This window comes from Hyaena hyaena, unplaced genomic scaffold, assembly GCF_003009895.1.
Source record: "Hyaena hyaena isolate Hyena2069 unplaced genomic scaffold, ASM300989v1 scaffold_57, whole genome shotgun sequence".
Taxonomy (NCBI): Eukaryota; Metazoa; Chordata; class Mammalia; order Carnivora; family Hyaenidae; genus Hyaena; species Hyaena hyaena.
The window spans coordinates 928,392-944,190 of record NW_024080690.1 but is presented as its reverse complement, the minus strand read 5'-3'; the positions used below and the strand labels follow the sequence as shown (position 1 = coordinate 944,190).

The following is a 15,799-nucleotide window of genomic DNA, read 5'->3' as shown; positions in this document are numbered from 1 at the left end:
CACTGCAGGCTAGCCAGCACACCAGACTCCAGACTGCCGTCGCTCTGTGAGCATACATGCTCCGCTCCTGGTTCTGACCCAAGGTGATCCAAGCCTCAGGACCACTGCCAAGGCAAGGATACCCTGAAGCCAGATCCAATGCCAGCAGGGATCTTTCGGCAATGTCACACCCCATTGAGGGGGAGAGAGAGATAGAGAGATCAGGAGGTCCCCAGCAGCCTTTGCCATCAAAGACCTCAACAGCCTTCACTGCCGCTGCAGACACCTGGAGAATGGGCTGTTGAGGACCCCTGCAATCTTAATCGACAATGACCTCAGCAGATGGAGCTGAACATACACTAGGCTGATGGGCCTTCCCAAGAGCTGGAACCATCATATGCAAACTTCCAACACCCTTGTCCCCATGGCAGGTGAAGGCCTCTCCCTCCCCACTAAAACCAGTCTGTGAAGTCTGGTAGAGGTGACTTATCAATCAAATGCACAAACATCAACACAACGCTATAAGAAATATGATTTAAGGAAACAATGACATCACCAAAGAAACACAGTAATTTTCCAGTAACTGACCCCAAAGAAATGGACAGCTATGATTTCCTGATAATGATTTCAAAATCATGATTTTAAGGAAGCTCTACAGCTACTAGAAAATACAGATAGAATTGAAATCAAGAGATAGATTCCAATACCAGGAAAACAATACACAAAATAAGTTCAACAGAGAGAAATCATTAAAAAAAAAAACAACCCACAAGTTCTAAAGCTGAAGAATATAATGAATTCAATGAAAAATGCAATACAGAACATCAATAATGGACATTTGTGAACTCAAAAACAGGCCATTAGAAATTATCTAGTCAGGGTGAAAAAAAGAAAAGTGAACAAAAAAGAGTGGGTCTAGTCAGCAGAAGGAAGGAAACAATAAAGGTCAAAGCAAAAAGAAATGAAGTATACATCAGAGAAACAAAAGAAAAGATCAATGGAACTAAAGAGTTCCTTTTTTGGAAAGATAAAACCAAACTGACAAACTTTAACTAAACTAAGAAAAAAAGAGAGAAGACTGAAATAAATAAAATCAGAAATGAAAATCAGAGGAGACGTTATAACTGATACCACAGAAATATGAAGAAACATAAGAGACTGCTATTACAATGATACACCAACAAACTGGATATCTAGAAAGGATAACTGCCATAAGAAGCTATCAATGGACTTTTCAAATAAGAATTTCCCCATTTCAAGGAGATTATCAGCTTAATTAAAGAGAGCGAGTCCATAACTACAAGGACAAAAGGAAGGACATAAAAGCAGACAAGATTATCTAGTATTTAAAATACAAGTAAGATACTACATAACACTGAGAGGCGTCAAGGGCCGAAAACCCATAAAGCAAATTTTCCATACTGCTTGCTACAGGTTGTTTCCATAGGAAAGGTCCACATCACATTCAGGCTCAGCAATTAGTAAGATAACTAGAAAAATATAGAAGGTTGAAAGGAGAGCAACAAACTTAAGAGCAGAGCTCAGAAGTATTTTGTGCAAGTAGTTAGAAAAGCTATCTGTATTTTAAACCTGGAACCTCCTGACCCCGGGTCTTATAATTGCTTCCCAGAACAAATGTCAATTTCTCCCTCTGTAAGACCAGCCTTCATTCTATGTTGAGTAGATAAAAATTACTAAGTCACAAGCTTGCTAAATGAAAACTTTAAGGTTTACCAGATTTCTAATAAAGATAAAATATTCCCGTGTCAACATTTTATGTGCAATTTGCTACTTACAAAGTCTTGACGTATGTCATTGAAGTCTTTGCCGTATTTTTCCAGTGCCTCTTCAAATAAACTAGCTTCAGACGCTGACCACTCTTCCATTTCGTCTCTGCATAAAACAGGTCCTCCAAGTGGTACTAAGACACTAATTGCACTGCTTAAATCATAGCTGTGCCTGTACAATGTATCCATGGCATGAAACTAAAGAAAACAAACAAAATGGAGAAAAAAGATCAGCCAGAAATGCAAACTTGGTCCATTATTTAAGAACAGAAATCCTAAAATGCATGATGCACTTAATTAACACTAATATACTTAGGTGTTTATTTTCTAAGTAACAAAATTAAGAAAAATTTAAAAACCAGATTACCTATCTGTTGTAAATGTAAAATATCATTTACTGCTTTCAGAAAATGTTGATTTGTACCTTATAAGATGTGTATTAAAAAAAAAATGCATTCATTTGTTATAGTAACCTAACCATGAAAATCCAGGGCCTCCAGGCACAGGAATTAACTGGGAAGCGAGTAAGTTTCACCATCCCGTTCGTTAAAAGTGCCACAATCACTTCAGCATTATACAGGGTTGTTTCCCTTCCTTGACAAGGGAAAAACAGATTATGTATTAGAGAAAAAATATTCTCAGGTTGGATTAAGACGATGATGTACTATGAAGACAGTTACAGAAAACAATGGAATTGAGAATCAGGGTGACAAAACCAAACTACACATCCATGTTAAACAAACAAAATGAAATGCACATCCATGTAAAAACAGTAACTTGGCTGAGATTTTCTAAGACAAAGAACAGATGAATAGACTTGCTTGAATCAGCTAGGCTAGTGTAGGTTTCCTATATATTTCAAGAGAGAATGATATGAAGAGTAATTTGAAAAGAGGATCAGATAGATTAGGATAATATACCTGGTTTTTTTTTTTATTTTTTTAATGTTTTATTTATTTCTAGGAGAGAGAGAGACAGACAACGTGAGCAGGGGAGGGTCAGAGAGAGAGGGAGTCACAGACTGAAACAGGCTCCAGGCTCTGAGCTGGCAGTCAGCACAGAGCCCGACGCGGGGCTCAAACCCACGAACCGCGAGATCATGACCTAAGCGAAAGTCGGACGCTTAACCGACTAAGCCACCCAGGCGCCCCAATATACCTGTTTTTTTTGGCAAAAGTATCTTGGGTCTAGCTTACTTAAAAAACACTCTTCTTCCCATTAGAAGCAGTGAATAAACAGGTTCCAAAACTTTAAATTTGAAACACTAGTGACGTCATTTCTAATGGAGAGCAAGAGATTGATTCATAACATATACACACATTTGTTTACGTAGAAGGGAAACTGGGAAACAGGGTGATTGGCTCCACTGTGTCTGGATAAGATGTAGGGGTGGCGTGGATTTCGTTGGCAGGGTGACCGAAACCTTACCAAGTGAGGACTAGTTCTATTTAAACTTTCTAACATATCAAAGCCAGGTCCTGCAGCTTGTACACAAAGTATATACTGATATTAAAATGTTCATAAAGGAGGATAGCATCACATCCATATGAAAACATGTCTCTTAAAATTTAGCTGGTGAGTTCCTACTACTCATACAAGAATATAAGATAAACTCAAATATCAACTAATATCTGTTAAAGAGAAAAAATTATTGGCTACAGGATCCATTAAAAAGACATATTTACACTGTGATACATTAAGACACCGAATAAGGGTTTAAAATATGAACTTGTTGACAGAACTAAAGGTGGGATTTAGGACATACAGACATATTTAAGGTACAGTAACTAACTGCTTTAATAAGGATGAACACCTCTCTTAAATAAATCACTGGATTCCACAAAACAAAAGCAAGCAGGAATCTCATTATCTATTCCTTAGTCATAATCACAGCAAGGACCACTGACCAGGTATATAGTCTTTTGCTGTATGTGTCACAATCATGGAATAATTTTGATTTTCAAGTGAATTTCTTCTCACCATTCCACAACAAGGGTTACAAAAATGTTAGAATTGATCTTTACTCTTTGCCTGTGCTCTGCAAACTTCATAATCAACTAAACTCCCCTTTCCTAGCTAAACTTCTCACGTGACAGACTCATCACTTTAACTGTACAATACACTGTTAAACAAGTTTACATCACCCCTGAAATTAATTAGTTTCTAAAAAACTGATCTATGAAAATGAAAGCAAAGTCCAAGAGCATGTAAGGATCCCTTCAATTTAATATATTACCATAAAAAATTATTTTTAAACTAAATTTACAATGGATAACAAAACTGAAGAAGCTTAAGTGGTATTCAAAATCAAGAATTATACAAATTAACTTTGCTGTTGAGATTCCTCAGGAGGTGGTAGTTTTTATAATTAACAGGTGTTCCGAAACCCAAAGTCACAAGACTAAATGAGTGTTTCTCAGCTAATATTGTAGCAGCCACTCAAAGCATGAAAGAATCTTCAGTCTTTCGTTCATGAAAGGTGAAGAAAAGGCTTCTCTTACAGGTACTTTTACAAATGATGATAGGCTATTATCCAATAGGGTTTCAAAGAACCAAAGTAATATCACAGCCGTTATAAGTGATTATGACCCAAATCTGAAGTGAATAGATTGTGAATGGAGTGTGTGTTACTGAACGCCGAAGTAAACACTGGCTTTCAGAAGACTAACTCCTGCACTGTCACAAATTAAATGGAAAGAATGGGTCCAACTTATAGCTAACCAGAGGCGATGAAACCCCCAAAGTCCGCTTTGAAACACAGCCCAGAGGAGAGTGTCGTCATAATCAGTCTGTGTAGAAAATCTACATCCCATTACACATATGCACTGTGGAATTCCCAGGGAATAAGTTTATTTAAAGTGATGACCAATTTCATAAAGGAAGCCAACAATATGGGCTAGAGGTCCATACTAACTCCATCTTTCTCACACACATAGGAGTCTCCTTTTGAATAGGCTTTTATAGAGTTCAATATCACCCTTAAAAGCTGTAAGTAAAACACAAAATTTACCTTCTGTAACAGAAGAGACAACATCAAAAGACTCTCAGAAATAGGCTAACAAAAGACATAGAAGTCTGACATATGACTTACGGTTTATCAGTAAGATCATAAAAATTCCAAGAGCTAGACATATAAGAGAACACACTGGCTGATTCCATTTATGTGAACTTTGAGAAGAGTAACAATCAATGGTGAGAGAAGTCAGAATAATGATTACCTCAGAAGGAGGGGGGCGATCATTCACTGGGAAGAGGCATGAGGGAAGAGGCACAATCTTTTGAGACTGTGGTAATGTTCTTTATCTAGATCTGGGTGGTGATTACACGAATGTATACTAATATACAAGTTTACAAACTATGCACCTAAGTGTACTGAATACACTTTACTGTATATATACCTCAATTTAAAGTAACACAAAGAATTTAAAGACTAAATGTAAAATAAAAGAAACTCTTCACTCCCCCAGATAAATACTTTACAAGGATACCATGTTTTCAATAGAGATACAGATACACACAAGATCCACTCAAATCTAAATTTAAAAATCATAAGAACTCAGCACAAGCTGTTCTCTCTGCCAAATAGTGGTGAAGGTGTTGTCACATTTCATCTCATTCATAACAGATGGAGATGACAAACAGAAGTATTTTCAGAGAAAGACTGACAATGAAATCTTGGCAGCGAATTTCTCATCCTTTGTTCATTAAGTAGAATCACACAATAGTAGACTGGATTATTATTCAGCAAATATTCACTCCCTCCCCTGGACCTCCATAGAAGAGTAGACTTCCACTCCACTGAGGTGGGGCCTGTCCACGTGACTTGACTGGCAAATAAGATGTTCAAGATACTAACATAACAGAGCCCTGACATGTGTTTGCATATCTAGATTTGCCCTCTTGAGCTATTGCTTCGTCATGAGAGGATGAGATACACATGGAGCAGATCTGGACTCACACTGTGGCTTGGCACCTAAATTGGCCCAGTCTAATTCAGCAGAATCCTAGACAATCTGCAAAGGAGTACATAAGAAATTATGTTCTTGTTGTTATAAGCCACTGAAATACTAGGCAGTGTAACAGATACTGTGTTTTCCCTTTTGAGAATAAAGAACTTACTCACTTTGTGCTAGATGTGCTGTGAGCAGACTGCCCTCAGCTGTCACCTTTGGAATGATCTCAAAAAGAATCATCACCCAAGGTCATGCCCTTTTCCTGGCGCAGCCTTTATCCAATGATGCAGGAGTGTATAGGCTCAGCCTGTCACCCAGATTTGGGACAACCTTTCTAAGTGTCCCATGGAGCCGGCTGAAGCCGCATTCATAGGGCATCATAACCTACTTTCTTCCTCTGTTCAATCCTGCCTCCATCCCTTCTCTTCCACAGGTTAGGTTTGGTTTTTTTTTTTTTTTTTTTTTTTTTAATGTTTATTTTTGAGAGAGAAGCAGAGCATGAAGAGGGGAGGGGAAGAGGAAAAGGGAAACACAGAATCCGAAGCAGGCTCCAGGCTCTGAGCTGTAAGCACAGAGCCCAAACGGGGGTTCTCGAACTCACAAAGCATGAGATCATGACTTGAGCCAAAGTCAGCGATGCTTATCTTAACTGACGAGCCACCCAGGGACCCCACACAGGTTTTGATTCCTAACACATTTCCTACATATAAATCTCTATCTTAGAGTCTGTTTCTCACAAACCCAGTCTGTAACATGTAGCATTATTTTGACAACAGCTAATTGATATACATATATATTCAATCCTAACTATTGACTTGCTCAGAACTTTACAAAAACTTTATATGTGTACTTCCAACACAAGTTATAGCATTCAGAACACTAAATCTATTTAAAAATTAATGAGCATATGGTTTTCTCCAAGCAGAAGGTGAATATAAACTCTTAGGAGTAAGCTGTAAACCATGATCAAGGCAAAACATTTAATATATATGTAAAAGAGAAGTATGCTATGTATTCTCAATTTTTGCTTCAATGCATAGTATTCCAAACAAAATCCCTCATTCATCATCAAATTTGTTAAGACTTGGTTGTCATTCATTCAAATCAATCTCCAAGACACCCAGAGTCATGTCCTTATGTGTACTCAGACCTTTTGATTATCACAAGAAAGCTACAGGGGTAGCAGGCCACAGTAACCCCATGGCCCTACATGTCATCTGCCTTGCAGAACTAGGAATTCTCCCCCCCTGGCTCTGGTTCTAGACACAAACCAGACAAATACAGTAAAACCTTGGATTGCAAGTAACTTGTTCTGCGAGTGCTCCATAAGACAGCAAACATTTCTAATGAATTTTAACTTGATAAACAAGTGTTGTCTCGCAAAATGAGTAGTATGTAACGAGGAATATCACCTGATCACAACTGAGCCGGTGGTTCTCTCTCTCTCTCTCTGAGTCTCTCTCTCTCTCTCTCTCTCTCACTGCAGGATTGTGGATGATTATCTCCCATGCTTGGATGCTCGGTCTTATGCCACGGTGTTTGGCAGGAATCAGTGATTTTTCAGAACAATGAAAGGTGCCCACAACTGGCACTCGTGTATTTTTTGTCACTTCAAAGCACCCATGGACAGTCCTTTGCTTTTCCATACTCAGGAATGCTTTCCTTCATTCTAGGCCAGGCTGCCTACAGATATAGACCCTTTCCTCTGCTGCCTTATTGACAGTTACATTAAATACAGTATATGACAAAAGAGTATTCATACTGTACTGTAGTCACATCCGTGTGAGTGTATACAATGCCCCCCATGCAGAAAAAGATTCCACTGAGCCAAGAGACAGCAGTGATTCTGTTAGTGAAAGTCATCCTACACAATAACCCTCCTCTCTCTTGTCTCCCTCACACCAGCCACCAAGGTTCACAAAGGTAAGTACAGGTTAATTTGTTATTTTTCTTTATATTTTATTATTTTGTAATGATTACAATATTGTAATCATTTTTACATGAATATTTTTGGGTTGTGGAATGAATCGTTTTCATTATTTTTTATAGGGAAATTCGCTTTGACATAGAAGTGCTTTGGGTTACAAGCCTGTTGCTGGAATGAATTATACTCACAAACCAAGGTTTTACTGTATAAAACAACTATGTGAGGACATTGAAGAACAACCAATGCAAGCAAGGGGAGGCTAAAATAATTCAGGAAGAATATGTATGACATGTGAGCTTCCACACTGATGTAACCTTTTACCTTAATGGCATTTTCTAGACTGCTACAAGGCAGAACAGACAAAACCAGAAAGTTTCCTTTGTACTAGGCTGAGGTAAAAGTGGCTAATACCCAAGGGACAAAATGCTAGGGAGGATTATAGGATTATATTCCAAGGCCTAAAGGAAATCACAATATATTAAAAGAATTGGTATATGTGTTCTCTGACCACAACCCCCAAGGCAATTGAGATAAATTTATGAACCTCATTTCCTTGGAAATTAACTCACAATTAAATGCCACACTATAAATTAGGAAATACTTAGAACCAAATGATAATGAAAATACTACATATCAAACTTTAGTACATACAGAGGCACATTTATAATCTTAAATATTGATGACGGAAAAGTAGACAAATACAGCTGATGGGCTAAAAGTCTTTTAAAAAGCTGGAATCGGAGGAGTGCTTGAGAGGCTCAGGCAGTTACGTGTCTCACTCTTAATTTTGGCTCAGGTCATGATCTCACAGCAGGGAGACAACTCCGCGTCAAGCTCCCAACTAGGCGTGGAGCCTCCTTAAGATTCATATTCTCTCGGGGCGCCTGGGTGGCTTAGTCGGTTAAGCGTCTGACTTTCGCTTTGGTCATGATCTCGCGGTTCTTGGGTTCGAGCCCCGCGTCGGGCTCTGTGCTGACTGCCAGCTCAGAGCCTGGAGCCTGTTTCAGAGTCTGTGACTCCCTCTCTCTCTGACCCTCCCCTGCTCACGCTCTCTCTCTCTCCTAGAAATAAATAAAAAAAATTTTTTTTAAATTAAAAAAAAAAGATTCATATTCTCTCTCTCTCTGTCTCTCCCCCCGCCCCTGCAAAAAAAGAAAATAAAAGTGGAACAGGAATATCAGAGTAAACCCTAAGAAAAGTAGAAGGAAGAAAATATACAGGGAAAAAAACCCTTAAATATAAAACATACAATAATAATAAAAAGAAAACATACAATAAAAAAAATCAAGTCAACTAAAATCTCATTCTTTTAGATAATAAAAAAGAAAAATCTAGCAAAACTGTCATGAAAGAAATGGGAAATGACACACAAACAGAATAAAAAGCTACTTATAACTGGAGACTTACCAAATTATTCTAATTAAAGAATACTCTGAAAACTTATGTCAGTAAATTTGAAAATTTAGGGTGAAATGGAAAGTCTCTTGACTTAATTGACCAAAATGGACTTAAGTAGGATTAAAATTTATTTTTTTAATTATTATTATTTTTTACGTTTTACTTATTCTTGAGAGACAGAGTGAGACAGAGCGTGAGCGGAGGAGGAGCAGAGAGAAGGAGACACAGAATCCAAGGCAGGTTCCAGGCTCCGAGTAAACATTCAGCACAGAGCGCGTGCGATCACAACCTGAGCTGAAGTCGGACACTTAAGTGACTGAGCCACCCAGGCGCCCCTAAAAACTTATTTTAATTATAAATCAAATTATAACCACATCCCAAACTAAGTGACATTCTACAACATAAATAGCCGGCAATTTGAAAATGCCACAGTCACAAAAGACAAAGAATGAGGGACTGTTCTGTACTGAAAGAAATTAAAATGATATGACAACCCAATAAAGTAAATGATTTCCAAGTAGATCTTAAACCAGAAAAAAAAATTTCTTTTCTTATAAAGAGGCTACCTGAAACAACTAGAAAATCTCACTAAAGCCTCTAGATTAGATAACAGCACTACAGTAACATTCATTTCCTGCCTCAGTGATATACTTAGAAGGAAGAAAAATTTCGTGTTTCATATGATTTACCACAGTGGTAGTCTTAGTTTTAATTCTAATTTACAGCCTTGGGAACATAGACAGTACTCTTAAGTTTTAGGAAACTGTGTTTTAAAAAAATTATATGAATTCTCATTTCATCAATTTTATACTCATTTTGAATACTAGATTTCTGATGTAAGCTGATACCTAAAATTTTAATCTGAAGATTTATATACTCTGTAGAGTGCAATTCCTTTAAATGTTGTAATGACTGTGAATTGCAATCTATCCTCAAATTCCCAGTACCCCCAAGGCCCTAAATGAAATATGTGATTTCAACAGGGCTCATGAATGAAGAGAATGAAGTACATGATTAATGGCTAGCAATTGTTACAAAGAGTTAAAATCTGAAGAATAAAATTACTGTTGGTTAAGTCAACTTTTTCTTTTCAAGAAAATGAGTTACTTACTTTTTCAAAGTTTTTCTTGAGGAGAAAATTTTTATTGTAAAAATTATAGCTTGTTTTAAGGGGAAGATCTTTTATTATTTTTTAATGTTTATTTATTTTTGAGAGAGAAAGAGATAAGTGGGGGGAGGGGCAGAGAGGGAGAGAGAGGCACAGAATCCAAAGCAGGCTCAGCACAGAGCCTAACATGGGGCTCAAACTCACAAACCACGAGATTATGACCTTAGTGGAAGTCTGATGCTTAACCAACTGAGCTACCCAGGCGCCCTTAAGGGGAAGATCTTTAAAATCATTTAATGATCTCCTTGTAACAATTATATTACAATGTATGACCACTCATAACATAATGACCATATTCAAATTTGATAACCTACTACAATAACAGTAAATATGGCATGATAAAAGCCCTATCAGACAATCAATAATGATATAAAATCAGAAGAAAGTAAATGAGACTCAACAAGATTGGGGGAAAGGGGGGAATATATCATTGTTATCACCATCTCAACAAACAACTAGTATTACCAAGCTTTTAACACTGTGCCGCACACTGTTCTGAATGATTTACAAGTACCACCTTGTTTACTCCTCAAGTTGATGCCACATGGTAACTCAGAGACAGACTTTTCCAGAGGCTGGGAAGAGGGTGCCAGAGATCTTGTTCAGGACACTGGGACATCAAATACTCTCTTCCAGTGTGGACAGAGTCTCAAGAGCCAGCAAGGCCCGGTGTTTATGAATATTACCTTAAATGAAGGTGCAAAAACTGTCGAATATAATTTCTTCTGAATGTTGATGGAAGCTCAAAAAGAATTGTACCATAGCAATAAATCACTGGTCTTCCACACAACCTGGGCAGCCAGTTCCACAAAGAGTTTTATGCCCCTTAGAAAATCCAGGGGCCCAGGGGGCGCCTGGGTGGCTTAGTCGGTTAAGCGTCCGACTTTCGCTTAGGTCACGATCTCACGGTTCGTGGGTTCAAGCCCCACGTCACGCTCTGTGCTGACTGCCAGCTCAGAGCCTGGAGCCTATTTCAGAGTCTGTGTCTCCCTCTCTCTCTGACCCTCCCCTGCTCACGCTGTCTCTCTCTCTCCTAGAAATAAATTAAAAAAAAAAAAAAAAAAAAGAAAGAAAATCCAGGGGCCCAGGAAAAACAGCACTGAGGTGTGCTCTGGGTACCTACTGCAGTTCCATCAAGTTCTATATTCTTGGACACATACATCTGCAATTTGTAGAGTTATGTCTATAAACCCTCTTCTTCTTGTCAATAGATAACCCCCTGAAGCAGGACAGATAGGTTTCATATTAGTATTCCCATTGCCAGTGAGGAAACTCAGGCATGAGGAGGTTATGTAACTTGCAGAAAACTAAATGGATCATAAGCTATAGGTTCGGGGCGTTGGCGGGGAGGGGACCCAGAGAATCATATAAGTATATCTACTTGTACACTCATGTTCATAGTAGTACTATTCATAATGGCCAAAATGTAGAAACAACTCAAGTTTCTATTGAATAAACACGATGTGGTATATGCACACGATAAAGTATTATGCAGCCTCAAAAAGGAAGGAAACAATGACACACCGTACTATATGGATGAAGCTGAAGACATTATGCAAAGTGAAATAAGCAAGTCACAGGAGGGTAAATACCGTGTGGTTCCATTTAAATGAAGTACCCAGAGTAGTTAAAATGACAGCAACAGAAATCAGAATGGTGGTTGCTAAGGGCTGGGGAACAGGGAGTTATTATTTAATGAGGACAGAGTTTCAGTTGGGGAAGACAAAAACATCCTGGAGATGGATGCTGGTGATGACTGCACAAAAGGATGAATACTTAATGCCAGAGAACCGTGCACTTAAAAATGGCTAAAATGGCAAATTTTATGTTGTGTATATTTTACCACAGTTTCTAAACAAGTATATCCAATGCCAGAAACTTTCTATAATTCCTGGTAGACTGTGTGTGTTCAGCTCTGGTGACACAATGACATTATTATTCAAATATATATATAATCTCTCTTAGTGATGAGATGCATTCAATAAAAGATCTATTAACATGCTAAATAACATTTAAATAGAAATATACTCCAATGACCTATTCTAATAAGAACCTATTGTCCTATGTCCCAGAGATAGAAACTAATTTATTCATTCTCAGATATTTACTGAATACCTAGTAAATATATCCCAGGAATTATGCTTGGTACTGGGAATTCAACAGTGAGGAAAAACAGATATAGTCACTATATTGATGAATACTGCAAGCTAAGATGTAGGGAAGGGGAAGAAGAGAGACACACATTAATGAGATAATCACAAAAATCACAAAATAAAAAGTAATTACAAACAATTAACTTGGAGGAATGTTGTTGCTTCTCTCCATGAGCACATCACAGAGTAACCTGCCCTAGACGGACAGATTAGACAAGATTTAAAAAAAAATTAAGAGTTAATTAGGTGGTGGGGCAACTGGGTGCTCAGTCAGATAAGTGTCCAACTCGGTTTTGGCTCAGGTCATGATATCACCATTTGTGGGTTAGAGCCCAGCAATGGGCTCTACACTGACAGTGCAGAGCCTGCTCAGGATTCTCTCTTTCTCCCTCCCTCTGCCCCTCCCCCACTCGTTCTTGTTCTCGTTCTCTCTCTCACTCTTTCTCTCTCAAAATAAATAAGTCTGGGGAGCCTGGGTGGCTCAGCTGGTTAAGTATCTGACTTCCACTCAGGTCACGATTTTGTGGTCATTGAGTTCAAGTCCCACGTTGGACTCTGTGCTGATAGGTCTGAGCCTGGACCCTTTTCAGATTCTGTCTCCCTCTTTCTCTGCCCCTACCCCACTCACACTCTGTCTCCGTCTCTCAAAAATAAGCAAACATTTTTTTAAAAGTTTAAAAATAAATAAATTATGAAAAAAAAGTTAATTAGGTAGGGCTGTAAGAATGTCCAGGCAAAGGGAACTAAAATTGCAAAGGCCCTGTGGCAGGAAGCAGGCAATGGAATCAAAGGAAGGCTGGCTGGGGCCCAGAGGACATAGAGGGAAGTGTGGGGATAAGGGACTGGAGAGACTGGCCAGGCAAAACCCCACAGCTTTTTAAACCTGTTTTAAGGATCTGGGTTTTTACCCTGAAAGCTATTAAAAGCCACTAAAAGGATGTAAGATAGGAGAGAGCAAAATCAAAACTGCATTTTAAAAAGATCAGATAGAATTAGAGATATTCCAGAATGCAGTCTCCTCCCTATGAAATCAACACAACCTGACCTTTCTCAGAACAAGATTCAGCATCACAAAACCTGTTTCTAGTACTTAGTCTGTCACCAATTAAATATGAATCTTTATATAAGTTACTTCACCATTATCTCTAATATGGTCTATCCTTGAAGATTTCTGAGGCCTCAAACAACTTAAAAAACTCTCTTTTCTCAGATCTTATCCTCCAACTTGCTTTGTCCTCAGAGTCCAAGAAAAGAGAAATCTAGCACTTCGACCATTACCTGTTCTCTGAGACTTAGGCTGTGCTCAGGCAACAGCTCCCTACCAATGCACATGGCACCCTCCACCCCATAACAGGTCCGGCCTTCCACCAACTACTTACAGACCACCTTGGGGTTTACTGTGTTCTAAAGAATTTTGTTTCCCCAACGGGGCGAAGGGAGGTCAATGTAGGTTGTTTCGTTTCTTTCTTTGCATATTGTACAAAGGACACTTTACATTTTAGTGGAATGAAGATGAGATTTAGGAAGCCTCCATGACAACTTCACTGTTTTAACAATTATAAACCTTACCATGTTTCTTAGACTAGCAGTTTGAAATTCAGTCTAGCTATGATTGTAACAGGTCTCAAAATAAGAAAGTCAGACCTAGCAATCTGTGGGCAGCTTAATTACCTGCTCCCAAAACACTACTGGTGATTCGACAAGTAGCATGCAACGTGTAGGATAAACAGATGCTTCAGATTAGGAATGCTGACAGTTGGCTACAGTCCCTTACAGGAAAAGCCTCAGTGAAAATCACCTAGGACAGGCCACCAGAGTTCCATAACCATGCCTTCTCTGCAGTGAGAAGTCTTCACATACAGTCTGGTCACCTGATGGAGAAAGGTACTAACGTGACCTGTATGGACGTGAAAACACTGAAAGAAAAATAAGAACTTGACTCTCCAAATTCAACTGAATGATGACTATAAAATTTTTTTTCTTTCTGAGAGAGAGAGAGAGAGAGAGAGACAGACAGACAGACAGACAGACAGACACAGCATGAGCAGGGGAAGCTCAGAGAGAGAGGGAAACATAGAATCTGAAGCAGGCTCCAGGATCTGAGCTAGCGGTCAGCACAGAGCCTGACGTGGGGCTTGAACCCACGAATGTGACATCATGACCTGAGCCGAAGTCAGCTGCTTAACTGACTGAGCCACCCAGGCGCCCCTGAATGATAAATCTAATTTTCATTTATTTTTTTAAATCTAATTTTCAGGGGCGCCTGGGTGGCTCAGTCGGCTCAGGTCATGATCTCATGGTTCATGGGTTCAAGCCTCATGTCGGGCTCTGTGCTAACAGCTAGCTCAGAGCCTGGAGCCTGTCTTTGGATTCTGTGTCTCTCTCTCTCTCTGACCCTCCCCTGCCCACGCTCTCTCTCAAAAATAAATAAAACATTAAAAAATTTTTTAAAAAATCTAATTTTCATTTCATGGCACAAAACAACTTCCCAGCTTCTCATATGATCTTTTTGGAAAAGAATCTGCAAAACTCATATTATCAATGTACAAGTAATCAACTTCTAAGCACTCCCACTTATTTCTATAGAAGTGCCCCCGGGATTTTTTATGTTAACATTGAAGAGGAAGGTATGAGGCTACCGGGCAAATAGGACTAAAGGTGCAGGTCAGGGCATCTGAAATAACAAAGCGCATCAATTTCTTCCTGTTTTTGTGACTTCTGAAAGATATCAATTTTATGGCTCTGAAAATAATCTAAACATAAGAACAAGATATAGAGTCCAAGTAAAGCTGAACTTAGGCTTGTTAGAGCAGGAAACCAAAGCATTTCAATGTTGCAGACAAAAAACCAGATCTTCAGTACTGCCTGATCTGACCCAGACAACAATAATGATTTTTAAACCCAAGCCATTTTAAGGAAAGTAGAACAGAAAACATGTAATCTGGGAGACAGAATCCCAGGCAGGAGTTAAGAACAGATCCAAATCCTGTCTCTGAAACCAGCTGTACAAACATGACAAATGCAATTTCCTGGACCTCTGAGTACACTTCTGCTTTAAAAAGTAACAATTATAGGTGCACCTGGGTGGCTAAGTCGGTTAGGCTTCTGACTCTGGATTTCAGCTCAGGTCATGATCTCAGGGTTATGAGGTCGAGCCCCATGTCGCATCAGGCTCCATGCTAAGCACAGACCCTTCTTAATATTCTCTCTCTCCCTCTACTCCTTTCCCCCACTCCTGTACTGAATACTAAAGGAAACAAAACAGAAGAAATGCAAACACTGGAGGGTGTGAAAGCACCCGCCCAGAAGAAACATGTAAGCAAGTGCTGCAAAAGATACACACAAAATGATGTTTAAACTAATTAAGGTACACAGGTTGTGTTCTTTTTAAAACGCTTCTTTTATGACAAATACTGAATCTTTAAAAATTCTGC

The 15,799-nt window shown here is 38.8% G+C and overlaps 1 protein-coding gene across 2 annotated transcripts in view; it reads right to left on the bottom strand.

The window, feature by feature from the left end:
• Window positions 1-15,799, bottom strand: part of MTA3 (metastasis associated 1 family member 3) — a 173,708-nt gene that overhangs the window by 51,890 nt on the left and 106,019 nt on the right. For both annotated transcript variants that reach the window (XM_039231778.1, XM_039231780.1), the window contains exon 9: window positions 1,776-1,964. In XM_039231778.1, the coding sequence (XP_039087709.1) occupies window positions 1,776-1,964 (189 nt within the window). The remainder of the gene's footprint in view (window positions 1-1,775; window positions 1,965-15,799) is intronic.